The following is an 18,979-nucleotide window of genomic DNA, read 5'->3' on the forward strand; positions in this document are numbered from 1 at the left end:
AGCTTTGAAAGAAAAAACTATTTGTTCCCTCAAGCAGTGAACACAAAATAATAAGAAAACAATTTTAAACCATACTTACCCCCCAAGCAAGTCTGCAGTGTCACTCTGTTGATTCATGTTGACAACCCTCAAACGGTGGCCTTTTAAAAAGAAAGGGCAAAAGGGTCACTCTGAAAATTTCAAGACTAATTATATCCAGTGATCCTTAAAGATGTGTAGGCATAGGCATAGGGCAAATCTTTAAATGTATACTTCCTCTGATTCTCTTATTTTACTTTCAGGAATTTCAACCATCCGAAATTTTCACCTAACCCAGAAAGATATGTACAAGATATCTTGTACATATATGTATATATGTACAAGATTGTGTATCAGTATCAGATAACTGAAAACAACAAAAAAATTCCTTCAGTAAGTCAATGTCTATAAATTAGAATTAAATAAACATCCAATATGGAATATTATTATTTAGCCATTAAATAGAAATGAGGCAGTTCTATTTTTAAAGATGTCTAATTTCCTTATTAACTGCAATACATATACATAGAATCCCATCTTTTCAACATAAAACCAAACTTAAATATTTATATATTTGCAGACCATAGATTAGAACCAAAAAAAAAAAATTAATACCAAGCTATTAACAGTGGTTATTTCCAGGGGAAAAAATTACATTATTTCCAAGGAAAAAATTTCCAGGGGTGATTTCCAGGCAAAGCAGAGTGGTGGCACTTTTTAAACTCTAGTATTTTGTGGACTTTTTATTTAAGGGTGGAGGGGAAAGGCAATCAGTGTGAAATGTTTATTGTCTGGGGGCAGAGTGCTTCCCCTCTAACTTACCTGTAATGTGAGCCAAGTACTGGACAGTAGAGGTTTTGCCAGTCCCGGTCTCTCCCACCAGCAACACAGGTTCCCCTTTGCTAACACACACCGCGAGCTGTTCAATAAGAACAGAGGATGGCCTCGTGGGAGCAAAAGTGAGCCTCTCCCTGGGAAGGGGAAAACAAGTAAGTGGTCAGAGAAACAGGCTGCAAATTTTCCTTAAGTGTTGTTTTGAGGAACCAGATTTTCCAGACTCCACAAAAATCAGAAAATAACTCACAGTAGCTGTCTTCAGGATATATAACAGATATCCTTATAGCCTATGAATTGCAGAATTCATTCATTCTACAAACACTTGAATATTTATATACCTGGTACTTTACTAGACTCTAGAGATTCAAAAGACCAATAAGATAAGACATTATCTGTACTAGCTATGTCGTCTTAGGCAAATTACTTACCCTCTCCTAGCCTTGGTTTCCTCACCTATAAAATTTGGATCAGAGCTACCATTTGTGGTGGGTTGAACAGACTCCCCCCAAAATTCATGTCCACTCAGAACCTATGAATGTGACCTTAGATGAAAAGAAGGTCTTTGCAGATATAAGTAAGTTAAAATCCTATCATACTGGGTTTAAGGGTGAGCCTTAAATCCAATGACTGGTGTTCTTACAAAGACAGAGAGAGAAACACAAACACACACAAGAAAGATGATATGACGATGGAGACAGAGATGGGAGAAATGTAACTACAGAGACAAGGAACACCAAAGATTGCTGGTAGCCTTCAGAAGACAGGAGGAGGCAAAAGCCTTCAGTGGAAATATGGCCCTGCCAACATCATGATTTCAGATTTCTAGTCTGTAGAACTGCGAGGAAATAAATATCTATTGTTTTAGGCTACCAAGTTTATGGTAAGTTGTTACAGCAGTCGTAAGACAATAAGTTAATTCATAAAATTATTATAACCACCACATGAGAAAACATATGCAAAGCGCTTAGCACAATACTAGGCATATAGTAAGTATTTAATAAATGGTAACTAGAGCTCAGAATCTTGTAAAATTCTAGGAATTAACAGACTAACAACAGGACCTCACCTGAATTCCAAGTGAGGTTTACTTTGCTAAATACACAAAGTGAATAAAATAAAAAAATACATCTTTGCTACTTCCAAGTCCCTAATCACCCTCATCACCTCCTTCACCTATTAACATCTAATTTTACAGAATATACTTTAGAAAATCACTGCTTCTTACCATCCAGCACAGTGGAGAGATCACCATTCACATACATTCTGGTCAGACACAGGGGCTAGACTAGTCCTTCTATCATGTTCCTAACCCCATAGTCTCAGACTAGTTGAGAATCTATTTACCTCTGTATGTGGACAGCCTCACTTTGTTTCCGTAGAAGCCGCACTCGACCCACTTGCACATCTAGCTCATTGATCACAATTTCCGGTTTATAAAGCTGACAGAAGAATTCAGCCTATGGGAGGGGACAGAGTAAAATTCTGTACAGTCTTAAAAAAATTTTTTTTGTATACTCTTCAAACATTTCCTCATCCATGTGGCTTACTATGGTTTACTGTGCCCCTCTAACTAGCCCTTTACCAAGTACTTTCTGCTTCCAAGATAGGCGAGTTAGCTTTAATTATGTCTTTTTAAAAATTTTCTGTATTTCTAATGTTTTTTAAAACACTGATCATGAATGCTGCCCTGTATTTTTCATTCATTTATATTTATTCATTCAAATAGGCCTGTATCTACCTATATCTCAAGTGAACACACTGACATATTCCAATAGCAAATGAATAGAAAGTTCTACTCCTAAGATTTATGAAAAAAATCAGTGATTTTTCTTCAGCTATGCTTTTCTCTGCTTTAGATTCTAAAATAATAGAGGTAACAGTGACTTGATGGAACCATGGTACATCTCCCTACAGCCAGAACACAAAGAGAAGCTGTGACAGGTGCTTCCAGGATATCTACCCAACAGCCGTTCGTTCCTCTCTTGTCCTTGTCACCAACCCTAAGGACCCAGATTTTGTTTAGATTTGGGGCAGGAGTCTACCTGGCCATACCACCCTGAACACGGCCGATCTCGTCTGATCTCGGAAGCTAAGCAGGGTCGGGCCTGGTTAGTACTTGGATGGGAGATTTGGGCAGGAATGAAAGGGGTAGCAAAGTGTTCAGGGAAAATGAATCTTTCTTCAACCAAAGGGGATAAATACTGTTCTATATAACCCAATTGTGGTAGTTTCTTTTCTTTTCTTTTTTTTTTTTTTTTTTGCCTACTATAATTATTACTTAAGCCCCTTTTAGGAGGTGTTCTGTCACCTGCAGCTAAAACCATCCCAACAGTTTCAGAATCCTAAGGAACACTTCTATATCAGTTCCTGATGTAAGGTTTTTTTGTGTCATCATTTATTTGGGAATGCCAGATATCTGCCGCAAAATAGACCTAGACATTTCCCTAGCTACCATCACTACTACTGAAAGGCTCTCTCCTCCAAAAATACGTATTTTGTAATAAAATAAGAACAGCAAAATATTAAAAATGTTAGCAATGAATCTAAGTACTATTCTTTGTACTATTCTTGGTGTCCGTTGGTACTATTCTTTTCAATTTTTCTCATGTTTGACATTAATGAAAAGTTGGAAAAAATCTAATCCTGAATAAAACTACAAAGGTGTTATTAAAACGGTTCCAGTCCTGAGCCCACAATCTACGGAATAACACATTCATTAAAACACTGGAGAAAATAAAGCATGCATGTGGTATAAGGCACAAGGCACACTTTAAGAATGCAGAACATATCAGAACTACTTACTTAAGAGATAGTAAGAGCTTAATGTCCATGAAAGGTAACAATGAAACTACCAACTTTGACAGAGGAGGTAGTTATTGCAAAGGACTGTTTCAGGTAAGGACCAAAGACTAGCAAGTAAAGCAAATATCCAGCTTCCTTTCAACAGAGAAGTAAAAATAGCACTACATACCTTTTTCTTGGAAATGTTCAATTTACTTCCAATAATTTCTGCCATTTTCAGTTTGCTTGTATGCTTAGAAAGCATTGCTGTGAAACAGTCCAGAGCCTATTAAAATAACCAAGGTCAATGCCAACTGATCTTTTAAAATACTACATTAATAACAGAGCACCACCATTCTGGCCACAAAAAGAACAAAAAACCAGCAGGGACATTTCTGTAAGAGTAAGGAGAGTAGAAATAAGGTACCAGCCCTAGACTCAAGGACCTTACCATAATAGAGATAGGATACAAACAAATGTGAAGGCTTTACTATCAAAATACTAATTAGGGAAAAAACAAACAAGCAAACAGAAAAAGCTTCACTTTACAGGGCGCCTGGGTGGCTCAGTTGGTTAAGTGTCTGATTCTTGATTTCAGCTCAGGTCATGATGTCAAGGTCCTGGGATCAAGCCCCACACTGGGCTTGTGTTCAGCAGGGAATCTGCTTGAGGACTCTCCTCCTCTCCCTCTACCTCTCCCTCCATCCTTGCTCACTCTCTCTCTCTAAAATAAATAAATCTTAAAAAAAAAAAAAAAAAGCTTCATTTTACAAATCTAAAATTCAGGCAAAAATAGAATTAGTGTTAATCATTAGGTATATGGTTCAAGGCAGGGAACTGACTCTTAAGCCATAGAAGGAATACCAAAAGATTACTTTCTAGCTATAAAGGCAAACTCTTGGTGCACCATAAAAAGATCACATTATCATTACCCTAATCCAGTACTCAATCTCAGCAATTACTGATAGGCCAACCAGGTATGTGTTTTTGGTGCTGGTGGTGGTGGTGGTGGTGGTGGTGTGTGTGTGTGTTTAAAGTAAAAAAACGTGGGGCTTGAATTCACGAGATCAAGAACTGAGCTAAGGTCAAGAGTCAGAGGCTTAACCAACTGAACCACTGAACCACCCAGGCACCACCAGATAGGTCTTCTGATATAATTAAATATAGAGTACATATCACAACCAAATTGAATACATTAAGCATTTTGCTAAATTTCTATTTACAGGAAGGACAAGACAAAAAATGAGAATAGAAAGGATACTATGAGTGTGGTAAACAATACATTTAGTTCTGCTACCATCAAGTGTAAATTATCAATAAACTTAATGTAAGCATTTAAAAAGAGAGAGAGAATTTACCTAATCTTTGTCCCTAATACCTGAAGCACAGAGCTTCAAAAACCCTTGGCATTACCAGGAGTAGGAAGTGTCTTTTTTTATTCACTAGGGTCCCTTTGGACCATACATGAGGTTATTAAGTTAAGCAAGGTGACTCTTGATGGACCTTTAAGTAGTTTAATAGAGGGCCTGGCTAGGCCAGAAAGACCAAGCAGAGAAGAAGAGAGAAGAGAAGAAGAGAGAAGCTTAAAGAGGCTCCGTGCCCAGGGTGGAGCCTGATGTGGGGCTCAATCTCACAATCCTGAGATCATGACTTGAGCTAAATGCTTAACTGCCTAAGCCACGCGAGTACCCTTAAAAACCGGAACACTTTATAAAATCAAAATTGGTCACTGCTTTAAGAGCCCACAGATCTTCAGACAGTAGCACTTTTATTTTTAAGCAAGCAGAAATAAAACTCTCCCTGTTCTTACTGAATATGGCAGAGTTGTAATTCAATCAGGTTTCCCTCCCACACAACACATTTTTTGGCCAAGCCCAGCATACAAGGCTGTACTTTGTAACCCCCACACAAATTCCTCTTGACTAAAGCAAAAGACCCTGCTCAGCAAATGCAGGGATCAGACGAATACGACTCTATTGGACAATGAAATTATATGTAAAAATAAATACTGAGCATTTTTTAAGTAGGCTCCATGCCCAAAATGGCTCAAACTCATGATCAAGAGCTTTACGCTCCACTGACTGAGCCAGCCCGGTGCCCCTAATACTAAACATTTTAGAAACACTTGATATTTTACATTATTAACACCTGGGAGATTTTCTTCTCATTTTATCTTTCTGTGTCTGTTTTACTCTGTCTAAACTATACTTACTTGCAATTCATAGTAATCTGTTTAAAAACCAAAAAACATTGATTATGCCCAATTAGTTTTAAGACAACATTAGTTCAGTTTTAACCAGCTAGGGATAATAAATGCAAAAGAAAAGTTCTGATAGCAGCCAAGAGACAGAAAATAACAATGAAAATCAATAGCCTTACAGAATAGAAAGAAAACAAACAGGAAGACTCCATCTTACCTCTTGAAAAATATTTAAGGATGCTGATGAAGAAAGACTGTCAAAACAATGGACAATCCTATTACACCAATTCAGTAGATCCCTTTAAAAAAAAAAAAGGCAAGGAAATGAAAGACCATAGGCCAAAGACATCAAAAGCATCAAAGTTAAATTCAATCCACGTAAGTCTGGGGAACACCTGACAATGAAGTCTCTCTGTTTCTCTGGCATTACAAAGATAAACAGTGCAGGGGAAAGAGTAAGTGGAGGTCCCACCTACCAGGAAGTGACCTATCGAACATTTTACTCCAATCCATGCCAGACAAGGTTGGGAGGGTGGGCAACTAACTCTCAGAGCAAACTCAGAGGAGTTGGCTATTCCTAATGCTCACTTCTCAAAAGGCAAATCAACCACTGAGAAAAGAAAGCAAAGGTACAGAACTCACTATGTATAGCGAAATCCAAGGGTCTTATTTAAGACCCCAACTGTCACAAAAGAAAAGCTAGTGGAAGAATTATATCAGTAAGTAATCTCAACCTTGACTCTTAAAGTTATTTTCTTTCTTTTTTTTTTTTTAAAGTAGCCTCCATATCCAACGTGGGGCTTCAACTCATGACTCTAAGAGTTGAATGTTCTACACTGAGCCAGTCAGGTGCCCCCAAAGATATTTTTTAAAGCTAAAATAATATATTCCCTTTATAAGCCTTCCTAATCATTAACTATAGGATCTAAAAACAGGATCCAACACCACGAAGCAGTCCATAGGTCTAATTTCAAAACTAGACCTCTCATAACCATTCACTGCTAGCTGCTAAGAACTTTTAAGGGAAGCAATTTTTAAATCATCAACTCAAGGGGCACCTGGCTGGCTCAATCAGTGGAGTATGTGACGCTGAACCTCAGGGTCATAAGTTCGAGACCCAGCATAGGCATGGAGCCTACTTAAAAAAATAAATAAAATATCAACTCATACCTTAGAGACAATTCTCTTCCCTCAAGGCTTAGTCTTTTGTTTTCTCTTCTGGTTTCTGAAACTTCCTCAGGTGCCTGTTCACAGGTAACAGAACTATCACTGCGAGAGAAATGTTTCTCTCCAGTAAGTTGGATGTAAATGTCAAGCAGGTGATCAGTTACTGCCAAAAGGCTGGGATATCTGTTCTGAAGAACCTGACAGACAGAGGAGAAAAAAAAAAAAAAAGAGAGAATTTAGCAGCAGACACAGTGATTTTTAAAAGCACACGTAGGGGCACCTGGGTGGCTCAGTGGGTTAAAGCCTCCACCTTTGGCTCAGGTCATGATCCCAGGATCCTGGGATCGAGCCCCGCATCAGGCTCTCTGCTCAGCACGGAGCCTGCTTCCTCCTCTCTCTCTGCCTGCCTCTCTCCTGATTGTAATTTCTGTCTGTCAAATAAGTAAATAAAATCTTTAAAAAATAAAAAAATAAAAAAATAAAAGCACACGTAACGGGGCACCTGGGTGGCTCAGTTGGTTGAGCGACTGCCTTCGGCTCAAGTCATGATCCTAGACTTCCAGGATCGAGTCCTGCATCGGGCTCCCAGCTCCTTGGGGAGTCTGCTTCTCCCTTTGACCTTCTCCTCACTCATGCTCTCTCTCACTCATTCTCTCTCAAATAAATAAATAAAATCTTAAAAAAAAATAAAAAAATAAAAATAAAAGCACACATAAGGTGCCTGGGTGGTTCAGTTGGTGAGGCAGCCAGCTCTTGATTTCAGCTCTTACAGTCCTGGGATCAAGCCCTGCATTGGGGTCCATGCTCAGGAGTGAGTCTGCTCAAGGTTTCGCTTTCTTCCTCTGTCTCTCCCCAAGCTCAGTCTCGCTCCTACTCTCTCTCAAATAAATATATAAATCTTTCTATATAAAATAAATAAAAGCACATGTACACTCCTGCTAATAGTAGTCAAGCAAAAAATGAATTTCTGTATGAAATTTGTACCAAGTACAGTAGTCCCCCAAGATCCCCAGTGGATGCCTAAAACAGCAAATAGAACGAAACCCTATATATACTATGTTTTTTCCAAAATAGACATACCTATGATAAAGTTTAATGTATAAATTAGGCACATTAAGAGATTAACAACAATAATGATAAAATAGAACAATTACAATACACATTAGGGGCACCTGGGTGGCTCAGTGGGTTAAAGCCTCTGCCTTCAGCTCAGGTCATGATCCCAGGGTTCTGGAATCGAGCCCCACATCGGGCTCTCTGCTCAGCAGGGAGCCTGCTTCCCCCTCTCTCTCTCTGCCTGCCTCTCTGCCTACTTGTGATCTCTGTCAAATAAATAAATGAAATCTTTAAAAAAAAAACCAACAATACACTTTAATAAAAATTATATGGCTGTGGTCTCTCAAAATAACATGTACTATGATAATGTGAGATGATAAATGCCTACACGATGATCTGAAGTGAGGTGAATGACACAAGCATTATGATACAGTGTCAGGCTACTATTGACCTTCTAACTACACATCAGAAGGACCATCTGTTTCTGGACTGAGGTTCACCATGGGTAACTGAAAGCACAAAAAGCAGACCAAGGATAAGGGGAACTACTGTATAAGAACTTCTGCCCACAGCCCTTTCCCCCTCAAAGACCACAACTTTTTTGCTAGACAGAACACAGTAATCTGGCAATCTCACCATTTACACAATTTAGGGTGTAGAAGCCAGATGGGAAAAGGGTCTCCAGGCAACATATACATCAAGTCCCAGGAATTTACTCACTGAAGAATCCTGCAAGTACTACTTACTCTAATTTTAAACACAATGCTAGGGGCACCTGGGTGGCTTAGTTGATTAAACGTTCAACTTTTGGCTTGGCTCAGGTCAGGATCTCAGGTTGTGAGACTGAGCCCTGAGGCAGGGTCTGCGCTCAGCACGGAGTTTGCTTGAGATTCTCCTCCACCGCCCCCCACCCACATGCTCACATGCACACGCTTTCTCTAAAATAAACAAATAGGGCGCCTGGGTGGCTCAGTGGGTTGGGCTGCTGCCTTCGGCTCAGTCATGATCCCAGGATCCTGGGATCAAGTCCCACATCGGGCTCTCTGCTCAGCAGGAAGCCTGCTTCTCCATGCTCCCCACACCCCCCGCCTGCATCTCTGCCTACTTGTGATCTCTGTCTGTCAAATAAATAAATAAAATATTTAAAATAAACAAATCTTCATAAATAAATAAATTAACACACACTATTCCAGTAGTGCTTATTAGGTAATTTCTCAGCAAAAGCAATCAGAAGCAGTTAATAGGAAAACAGTAAAAGGAGCTAATTTTTTTAAATTTTTTATTTTTTTATTAACATATAATGTATTGTTAGCCCCAGGGGTACAGGTCTGTGAATCATCAGGTTTACAATTCACAGCACTCACAACTGCACATACCTTCCCCAATGTCCATAACCCAACCACCCTCCCCCTACCCTCCTCCACCTGGCAACCTTCAGTTTGTGAGATTAAGAGTCTCTTATGGTTTGTCTCCCTCCCGATCCCATCTTGTTTCATTTATTCAAAAGGAGCTAATTTTAAGTACTGATAAAAAGCAGCTGATCTTTAAAAAGCAAATGACAGAAATTAAAAACCAAATGACGTAGTCCTATTTACTTCAATAACAATTGAGAATTTTCTGCAGAATAATACCTGGTGCTCATAATATTGGATTCTAAGCTTTTATGATATGAATTTATTCAGACAAGTCTATTTGAGAAGAAGGGAAATATGTATATATTAGAAATATTGTCTGGGGGGCACCTGAGTGGCTCAGTGGGTTAAAGCCTCTGCCTTCGGCTTGGGTCATGGTCCCAGGGTCCTGGGATCAAGCCCCACATCAGGCTCTCTGCTCAGCGGGGAGCCTGCTTCCTTCCTCCCTCTCTGTCTGCTGCTCTCCCTGCTTGTGATCTCTGTCTATCAAATAAATAAATAAAATCTTTAAAAAAAAAAAAAAGAAATATTGTCTGGGGCGCCTGTCTGGCTTAGTCTGTGGAACATGAGGCTCTTGATCTTAGGGCTGTGAGTTCCAGCCCCAGGCTGGGTGTAAAGATTACTTAAAAATAAAATCTCGGGGCGCCTGGGTGGCTCAGTGGGTTAAAGCCTCTGCCTTCGGCTCAGGTCATGATCCCAGGGTCCTGGGATTGAGCCCCGCATCAGGCTCTCTGCTCCTCAGGGAGCCTGCTTCCTCCTCTCTCTCTGCCTGCCTCTCTGCCTACTTCTGATCTCTCTCTGTGTCAAATAAATAAAATCTTTAAAAAAAATAATAATAAAATAAAATAAAATCTCTAAAAAAAAAGAAATGCTGCCATCAAATAAATTTAAATTAGCTTGAAAAGTATATTTTGGTTCCAATTTGTATATGAAATATCCACTTATTTTATATATGTAATGTACACATATTTACAAAGATAAGGATCTATAACCTTTTAACAATGTCATCTCAAGTAGTAGATATCAGATTTTAATTCTTCATGTTTTTTTACTGAAGGCCTTTAAAGAAATATTGCTGAAAACAATTTCAGATAGATGAAAAATTAAACAGAAAAAGAGTAACAAAATCAGTAAATTTAGTTAAATGGGCAGACACATGTATCTTTAAAATACAGAACATAGGGGTGCCTGGGTGGCTCACTGGGATAAAGCCTCTGCCTTGGGCTCAGGTCATGATCTTGGGGTCCTGGGATCAGGCCCCAAGTCAGGCTCTCTGCTCAGCAGGGAGCCTGCTTCCTCCTCTCTGCCTGCCTCTCTGCCTACTTGTGATCTTTGTCTGTCAAACAAATAAAAAAATCTTTAAAAAAAAATAAAAAATAAAAAAATAAAATACAGAACATACATTTTTTGTAAGGAGGAAACATTTATAACATTGGTCATATATATTCATGACCCTGGTCACCACAAACAAAATATAGACTATTTCCATAACCCTCCCTTTTTTAAAAGATGTATTTATTGAGAGAGAGAGAGAGAGAGAGAGAGAGAGCATGCATATATGCAAGCAGGGGCAGGGGAAGAAGGAGAGAGAAAAATCAAAGCAGACTCCCCACTGAGGGTGGGAGCCAGACACAGGACTCAACCCCATGACCACGAGATCAAGACTGGAGCTGAAATTAAGAGTCAGATGTTTATTTGACTGAGCCATCCAGGTGCCCCTCCATCACCCCTTAAACAAAAAGTTCCCTCATGTCCCTTCTGTAATCAATCCCTTCCCCCACACCCCTGCCTGGGGGAATCAGGAATCAGATTACAATCCCTAAGGATCTGCTTTCAAGTCTCTCATATAAATGAAATCATATGGGGTGCCTGGGTGGGTCAATCATTAAGCATCTGCCTTTGGCTCATTTGCCTTTGGTCATGATCCCAGGGTCCTGGGATGGAGCCCCGTATGGGGTTTCCTGCTCAGTGGGGAGCCTGCTTCTCCCTCTCCCACTCCCCCTGCCTGTGTTCCCTCTCTAGTTGTGTCTCTCTCTGTCAAATAAATAAATAAAATCTTTAAATAAATAAACAAACAAACAAACAAACGAATGGAATCATACAAGATGTAGTGTGCAGTTTAGATTTCTCACTTAGCTAATGTTTTTGAGATTCATCTAGACATTACCGCATGTACCACTAGTTTAGTCCTTTTCACTGCCGAGTAGTAATTCCACTTAATAAGCATGTATATTTAACATCAGGATGGAGGAAAAAAACTATCTTTATATGGAAAAAGGACTTTATCAGTTTTACACTATAGCGAGGGTTCAGCTATTTGGAATAGAAGTTCTGAACAGAAAAGATCTATATAAGGGAGCCTGGGTGGCTCCATTGGCTAAGTGTCTGCCTTCAGCTCAGGTCATAATTTCAGGGTCCTGGGATCAAGTGCCAGATTGGGCTCCCTGTTCGTTGGGGAGGCTGCTTCTCCCTCTACTTGCTGCTCCCCGTGCTTGTGCACTCTGACAAATAAATAAAATCCTTAAAAAAAAAATCTACACATACCCACAAACTAGTCGTTTTCTTCCTTAGCCAAAGAATATCTTTGTTATTACCATAAATGTAAAAAAATCAAAAACAATGTCATTTAATAAACTAATCTGACATAATACGGTTCTTCTATCAATTTAATATTTACTTTGGAGATTCATTCCTTTAATAAGCACTTATTAAGTACCCACTTTACATTGGGAACACCAGGGATAGGAAAACAAAACCGACAGGAATATAGCCCACCCTCAAGAAATATCATCTGGTATAAGAAGAAGATATACAACCAAATCAAAATTACAATGTGGTCAGCCATCCCTGGAGACCCAGGAAGCTTTCGTGGAGAAGTTGAACCTGGGAGAGGTCATTAATGGCTGTGATTAGGCACTGCCAGCAGAGAAAGCAGGCCTTCTAAGGCACCAGCAACTAAGACATGAGGTCACATTCAAGGTGTATGGAGGAGATAGGATTCGAGCAACTGCCAGGGGTTACTCTTTGCCACTTATTAACTATAAAGACTTAGCACTATATAAATATCTCATTTTCTAAAGTATAATTTATTATTTCATCAAGTCAAAGACAATCTTTTTCTTTTTTTTAAAGATTATACTTATTTGACAGAGAGAGTGAGAGAGAAAGAGCATAAGCAAGGGGAGTAGCAGGCAGAGGGAGAGGGAGAAGCAGGCTCTCTGTTGAGCAGGGAGCCCCATGTGGGACCCTATCCAAGGATGCTAGGATCACGACCTCAGCCAAAGTAGATGCCCAACCAACGGAGCCACCCAACTGCCCCGATCTTTTTTTTTTTTTTTTTAAAGTAGGCTCCACACTGGGTGTTATATACAAACAATGAATCATGGAACAATACCTCAAAAACCAATGATGAACTGTATGGTAAATAATGTAACACAATATATATACATAAATACAAAAATAAAAGTAAAAATAAAGTAGGCTCCACACCCAGCATGGAGCCCAACACAAGGCTTGAACTCATGACCCTGAGATCAAGACCTGAGCTGAGATCAAGAGTTGGATGCTTAACCAACTAAGCCATCCAGGCACCCCAGTCAAAGACAATCTTTCTAGGCATAAGATGACTGGAATTGGCAGCAAAAGAAATGTAGTTCCTTGTGCTCCCCATGAGATCATCTTAGGAGACTATTTTATTTCCTAAATAATGCACCCAAGAGTTTTAGTCACCAGCCACTTATTCAGGAGAGTGTTATTAGAATTTATTATTATGTCCAGAAGCTTAAGAATAAGTGAACTCCTTATTATGCCTCCATCAGAAAGGATGAATACCCAACTTTTGTATCAGCATGGACGGGACCGGAGGAGCTTATGCCGAGTGAAATAAGTAAAGCAGAGAGTCATTTATCATATGGTTTCACTTACTTGTGGAGCATAAGGAATAACACAGAGGACATGGGGAGATGGAGAAGAGAAGTGAGTTGGGGGAAATCGGAGTGGGAAACGAACCATGAGACTATGGACTCTGAGTAACAAACTGAGGGTTTTAAAGGAAGGGGGTGGGGAGTTGGGTGAGCCTGGTGGTGGGTATTAAGGAGGCCATGTATTGCACAGAGCACTAGGTGTGGTGCATACACAATGAACCTTGGAACACTGGAAAAATAAAATAAAATAAAAAGAGTAAGTGAACTCCTCGAAGTAAACTGTCTAAATATGATACACATCATTTAAGTGAGGGGGTGAGTGCTCCTGTTGTTTCCTGTAAGCAGAATGACTCATAGCTGTTCATGACAGGAATGGAAAGATGAAAAAAAGTAGCAGTCCATGTTGTTCCCATCCTTTCAATCCCCAACAAATCACACCTAAATGTGGACTTCAGACCTCTTCTTTAAAGAACGGAATGGCAATTCAGGAATGAAAATTAAACACTGAAATTTTATAACTGCAAAACAAAGAGCTGCATGACAGCAGAGAATACAATAAGCGCTTACAAAATGCCAGGCAGAGTAGATGCTGGGGACAAAAAGGTGAAGAAGTTACCAGAGGAGCTATTGTTGAGGGCAGCAAAATGGGGATACACAGAGAGACACAGAAATAAACTGGGAACTAGAGTGAGGTAAGTAACTCACAAGTCCAAAATAGGCTGCAGACTTATAAAATCACATCAGTAAGACAAGGCTTCTGATTGGGACACCTGGGTGGCTCAGTCATTGGGCATCTGCCTTTGGCTCAGGTCATGATCCCAGGGTTCTGGGATAGAGCCCTGCATCAGGCTCCCTGCTCAATGGGAAGCCTGCTTCTCCCTCTCCCACTCCCCCTGCTTGTGTTCCCTCTCTCACTGTGTCTCTCTCTGTCAAATAAAATAAACGGGATCTTTAAAAAAAAAAAAAGACAAGGTTTCTGAGAGATTCCAGTAATACAGTGAACAAGACACGCTGAAAACCCCTGGGTGTTTTATAAACACTTAAAATTTTGGATAAAAAATTTGATAAGGTTGTCTTATTTCACTTATTTATCTGAAAATTTATACCAAGAAAGAGCAAAGCATCCCTCCTATGCCTATATAATTACTGACAGGGCTTTATTTGCTATGCTCCAAGATGAAGCATTGTAGAATGGGAAGCTTTCCAAGTGACAGGGTAGATACAAGGGGAAAGTGGGGGTTAGCAAGGGAAAGAGAAGTATGCCTCTTAAATGTCTAACGATAACCAGCAATACCACAAAGTGAATCAATGTAGAAAATCTAAGAAATAATTCATCTCATTTTCATTAATACCCAGAACAAAACATGCTGCTGAATGTGAAAGACATTAGTTAACAAAACAACTTAGTAAATTAAAAAAAAAAAAAAGGGATCAGGGCACCTGGGTGGCTCAGTAGCTTAAGCCTCTGCCTTCAGCTCAGGTCATGATCTCAGGGTCCTGGAATCGTGCCCCGCAGCAGGCTCTCTGCTCAGCGGGGAGCCTGCTTCCCCTCCCCCCCGCCACCGCACTCTGCCTGCCTCTCTGCCTACTTGTGATCTCTGTCAAATAAATAAATACTTGTGATCTCTGTCAAATAAATAAATACTTGTGATCTCTGTCAAATAAATAAATACTTGTGATCTCTGTCAAATAAATAAATAAAATCTTTTAAGATTTTATTTATTTATTTGACAGAGATCACAAGTAGGCAGAGAGGCAGGCAGAGAGAGGAGGAAGCAGGCTCCCCGCAGAGAGCCTGACACGGGGCTCCATCCCAGGACCCTGGGATCACGACCCGAACCAAAGGCATAGGCTTCAACCCACTGAGACACCCAGTGCCCCAAATAAAATCTTTAAAAAGAAAAAAAAAGGATCTTTGGAAACAATTGAGGAAACGTGAATACAGTCCGAGAATTAAATGGTATTGATGCATTACTGTTCATTTTATTGGGTATAATAATTATTATGATTACATATGAAAAGGCCCTTAAATTTTTAGAGATGCATTGAAGTACTCAGGAATGAAATGTTATGAGGTTTGCTTTCAAATATATTAGCAAATAAAAAATACTAGATGAAATTAATGCAGTAAAATGTTAGTACATTAACTATTAAATTTAGCTTAATGAGTATTTTGGTGATTCATTACACTATTTCCTCTATTTACATGTATATCTGGAACTTTAATCACTAAAAAGTAAAAAACAAAAGCATTGATACTTTCCCACTGATAACCACATACCTCATGCAGTTCTGTCTTATCCATGTTATCCATGTGAATTTTTGTCCAGTATTTGTCTAACAGAGTAGCGTGACTATTTAGAGGTCGATACCAATTTCCTCCACAGCTCAAGAGTCTGTATTTCAAAATTTAAAAAAAGAATTACACAAAACTCCCAATTTTAATCTTTAATTATGCCTCTGGGTAGCCCTTGCTAGACATTATCTCATATATGAATAACACTCACAACCCGTTCTGTTGCCAGATACCACTATGTTGGGCTCACAGGGCAGAGGACAAATGAAAGGCTGCCAGTTGACCCAAGTCTGACTCTTTTCCTAAGGGTGTATAACAGAGCTTTAACCAAGTTATTTTCTAATCACTGTAAATGATTATATTAGGTGTTTTGATCTTAACAGCATGTTTCTCTTCATCAAGACACAACTTCAGGAAAGACAAAACATAATCCAAGGCCCATACCATTAAAAATAAGTTCAGTGCTTATTACCAAAAGCTACAGTACCCAAAATTATTAAAAATTTCAAGAAGGAATATTCATTAAATACATACCCAGGCTAAGCCACAAGCTTGCACCTAGGCCATTTAATGCAATGCTCACAACTTTCTGAGGCAATGGTGTGCTACTTTTCTTCTAAGGCATAAAGAGGAGGACAGTAACACCACCTGATCACTCAACTATGACTACAAATGGCAGAGCCAAGAATGAATTCAGATTTGTCTGACACCCTTCTACGAATTATAATCTGATACCTTTCTACAATGTCCCGGGACTTTCTGAGATATGAACATAGCAAGAAAGAACTTCACTATCTCTATGAATAAAAGCAGGGTTTATTTTTATTTTTTATTATTTTTTTAAAATAAATTTATCTTTTATTTTGACAGACAGAGAGATCACAAGTAGGCAAAGAGGCAGGCAGAGAGAGAGGAGGAAGCAGGCTCCCTGCCAAGCAGAGAGCCCGATGCGGGGCTCGAGCCCAGGACCCTGAGATCATGACCCGAGCCGAAGGCAAAGGCTTAACCCACTGAGCCACCCAGGTACCCCATAGGGTTTATTTTTAAAAAGCAGGGCCTAGCAAAGTATTCCTTGAGAACTGTTAGGTTAACTCCACACTCCACCTCTAAATGCTCACCAAGGCCAACACTTGTATAACTATTAAATATAATGTGACATTAGTGTCATTCTTGGGCATATTAAAACCTTGGAGAAGTGTACAGATATATTCTAGCAGTAGGAAATAAATCACTGTGTTCATGTTATTATAAAATACAAATATGGACATATACTAAGTTTGTTTAGGTTTTATTCCTTTGTTGATGCTTATATTTAATTTTTTTAACTGCTTACAGTCTACAGGTCATCATCATCACCATCATTGTGGCTGGCCATTAGTTGGGCACTTCTTATGTGACAGATCTTTAACACAAGTTATTTCATTTAATCTTTACAATTACATCAAGCTGTAAAGTAGGTGTTATCAGCCTCATCATTATCAGACAAGGAAGGTGCATACAGATACAAAATGTCAGTGTCAGGACTCAAACCCAAGGCTGTCTAAAGTCTCACCGGTGATTGTTTTTAAAAACAAGAAACCAAGATAAAGTTTTTAAAATCTGGATATTTTTAGGGCACCTGGGTAGCTCAGTCAAAGTGACTGCCCTTGGCTCAGGTCATGATCCTGAAGTCTCAGTATCGGGTCCCACATCAGGAGTCTGCTTCTCCATTTGACCCTCTCCCCTCACATGCTCTCTCTCTCTCTCTCTCAAATAAATAAAATCTTAAAAAAACAAACAAACAAACAAAACCCTGGATATTTTTAAGTGGAGGGAAAAAAACCCTCTCATCTTCTGATTTAGTTACCTCTACTTAAAATAGGAATAAAGGGGAGTGCCTGGGCAGCTCAGTCGGTTAAGCAGCCAGCTCCTGATTTCACCTGTCATGATTTCAGGGTCCTGGGATCGAGCCCCATGTAGGGCAATGCCCTTGGCAAGGAGTCTACCTGAGGATTCTTTCTTTCTCTCTCCCTCTGCCCAGCCCCCTGCTCATGTGCACACGCTTTCTCTCTCTAAGATTGATAAATCTTGGAGCACATGGCTGGCGTAGTCTGTTAAGCAGCCAACTCTTGATTTGCCTCAGGTCATGATCTCAAGGTCCTAGAATCAAACTCCAAATTGGGCTCCATGTTCAGTGTGGAGTCTGCTTAGGATTCTCTCTCTCTCTCTCTCTCCCTTTGCCCCTCTTGCTCGTGCTCTCTCTAAAATAATTCATTAAAAATAAATAAAATAAATAAATCTTTAAATAAAATAAAATAAGAATGAAGGGCATTTAGCTAGCTCAGTCGGTACAATATGCAAATCTTAACCTCAGGGTCGTGAGTTCAAGCCCCATGTTGGGCAGAAAGCTTACTTACATCTAAAAAAGCTACTGTCATCAAGATAGTCTGATACTGGGGTAAACTAGAAAACAGAGTCCTGAAATAGGAATCAGATCTCTAAAAATAAATAAGTAAAATAAAAAAGGAATGAAAAGGTTGGATCTGTCATAACTCCAACTGATCTTGCTTTAAGTGGGTCCAGAAAACTCTACTCTAGGACTTTTGGACTCAGTACTATAGTGAGGGGACTTATGAGGAAAAGTCTCCACAGTGGGAATAGAAAGGTTAATAGGACATACCTCCTAGTTGCAAAGAACTGAAATCCAGGAGCCACTTTCAGACAGTCACCTCGGCCAGGAATCAAGAGCTCTCCATTCTCCAAAAGAGGGATCAGCACGGAAACCTAAACCACAAAACCCCACTGATAAAACTATTAAGGCAGAAATAACAATGACAACAAAAAAACCCAAAATACATTCTTTCTCCAAATGATGAGCACATCCTTATAGGAAACCTTAGTTCTCATAGCATGAACTGGGATCAAAAAGCAGATGGGAATGTCTGATCCACCTACACTTCAACAGTACAATTTATTCATTCAACATTCACTAAGTGCCTACTAAGGATTAGAACCAAGCCAGACACTAAAACTCCAGATATGACCGAGGCTTTACAGCCTACCATCTGAAAGAATAGCCATGAAAACCACCAAACGGCATGATCAGTGTGACCCCAGAGGTGACTGGAGTCAGAATGAAATGGTATAAGAAGCAAAGCACGGAATCCACCTCAGAAGTAATGATATTCAGAGTCTTAAATGTGAGCAGGAATTAGGTCTCATGGGAGAGAAATTGCATATATACTCCAGGCAAAAAGTATTCAAATGGATAAAAATCTATGTTCCTAAGAGCATGGCATGAGAGGAGTTG

At 39.5% G+C, this 18,979-nt stretch overlaps 1 protein-coding gene across 4 annotated transcripts in view; it reads right to left on the reverse strand.

Annotated features, from left to right (window-relative positions):
- MDN1 (midasin AAA ATPase 1) overlaps positions 1-18,979 on the reverse strand; it is a 168,242-nt gene that overhangs the window by 124,384 nt on the left and 24,879 nt on the right. For all 4 annotated transcript variants that reach the window (XM_032858123.1, XM_032858121.1, XM_032858122.1 and 1 more), the window contains exons 8-15: positions 18,350-18,453; positions 15,676-15,790; positions 7,007-7,200; positions 6,054-6,135; positions 3,827-3,922; positions 2,200-2,312; positions 841-989; positions 80-140 (exon numbers count right to left, since the gene is read on the reverse strand). In XM_032858123.1, coding sequence (XP_032714014.1) covers positions 80-140; positions 841-989; positions 2,200-2,312; positions 3,827-3,922; positions 6,054-6,135; positions 7,007-7,200; positions 15,676-15,790; positions 18,350-18,453 — 914 coding nt within the window. The remainder of the gene's footprint in view (positions 1-79; positions 141-840; positions 990-2,199; positions 2,313-3,826; positions 3,923-6,053; positions 6,136-7,006; positions 7,201-15,675; positions 15,791-18,349; positions 18,454-18,979) is intronic.

Source organism: Lontra canadensis, unplaced genomic scaffold, assembly GCF_010015895.1.
Source record: "Lontra canadensis isolate GAN:19392208 unplaced genomic scaffold, GSC_riverotter_1.0 scaffold14, whole genome shotgun sequence".
In the NCBI taxonomy this organism is placed as follows: Eukaryota; Metazoa; Chordata; class Mammalia; order Carnivora; family Mustelidae; genus Lontra; species Lontra canadensis.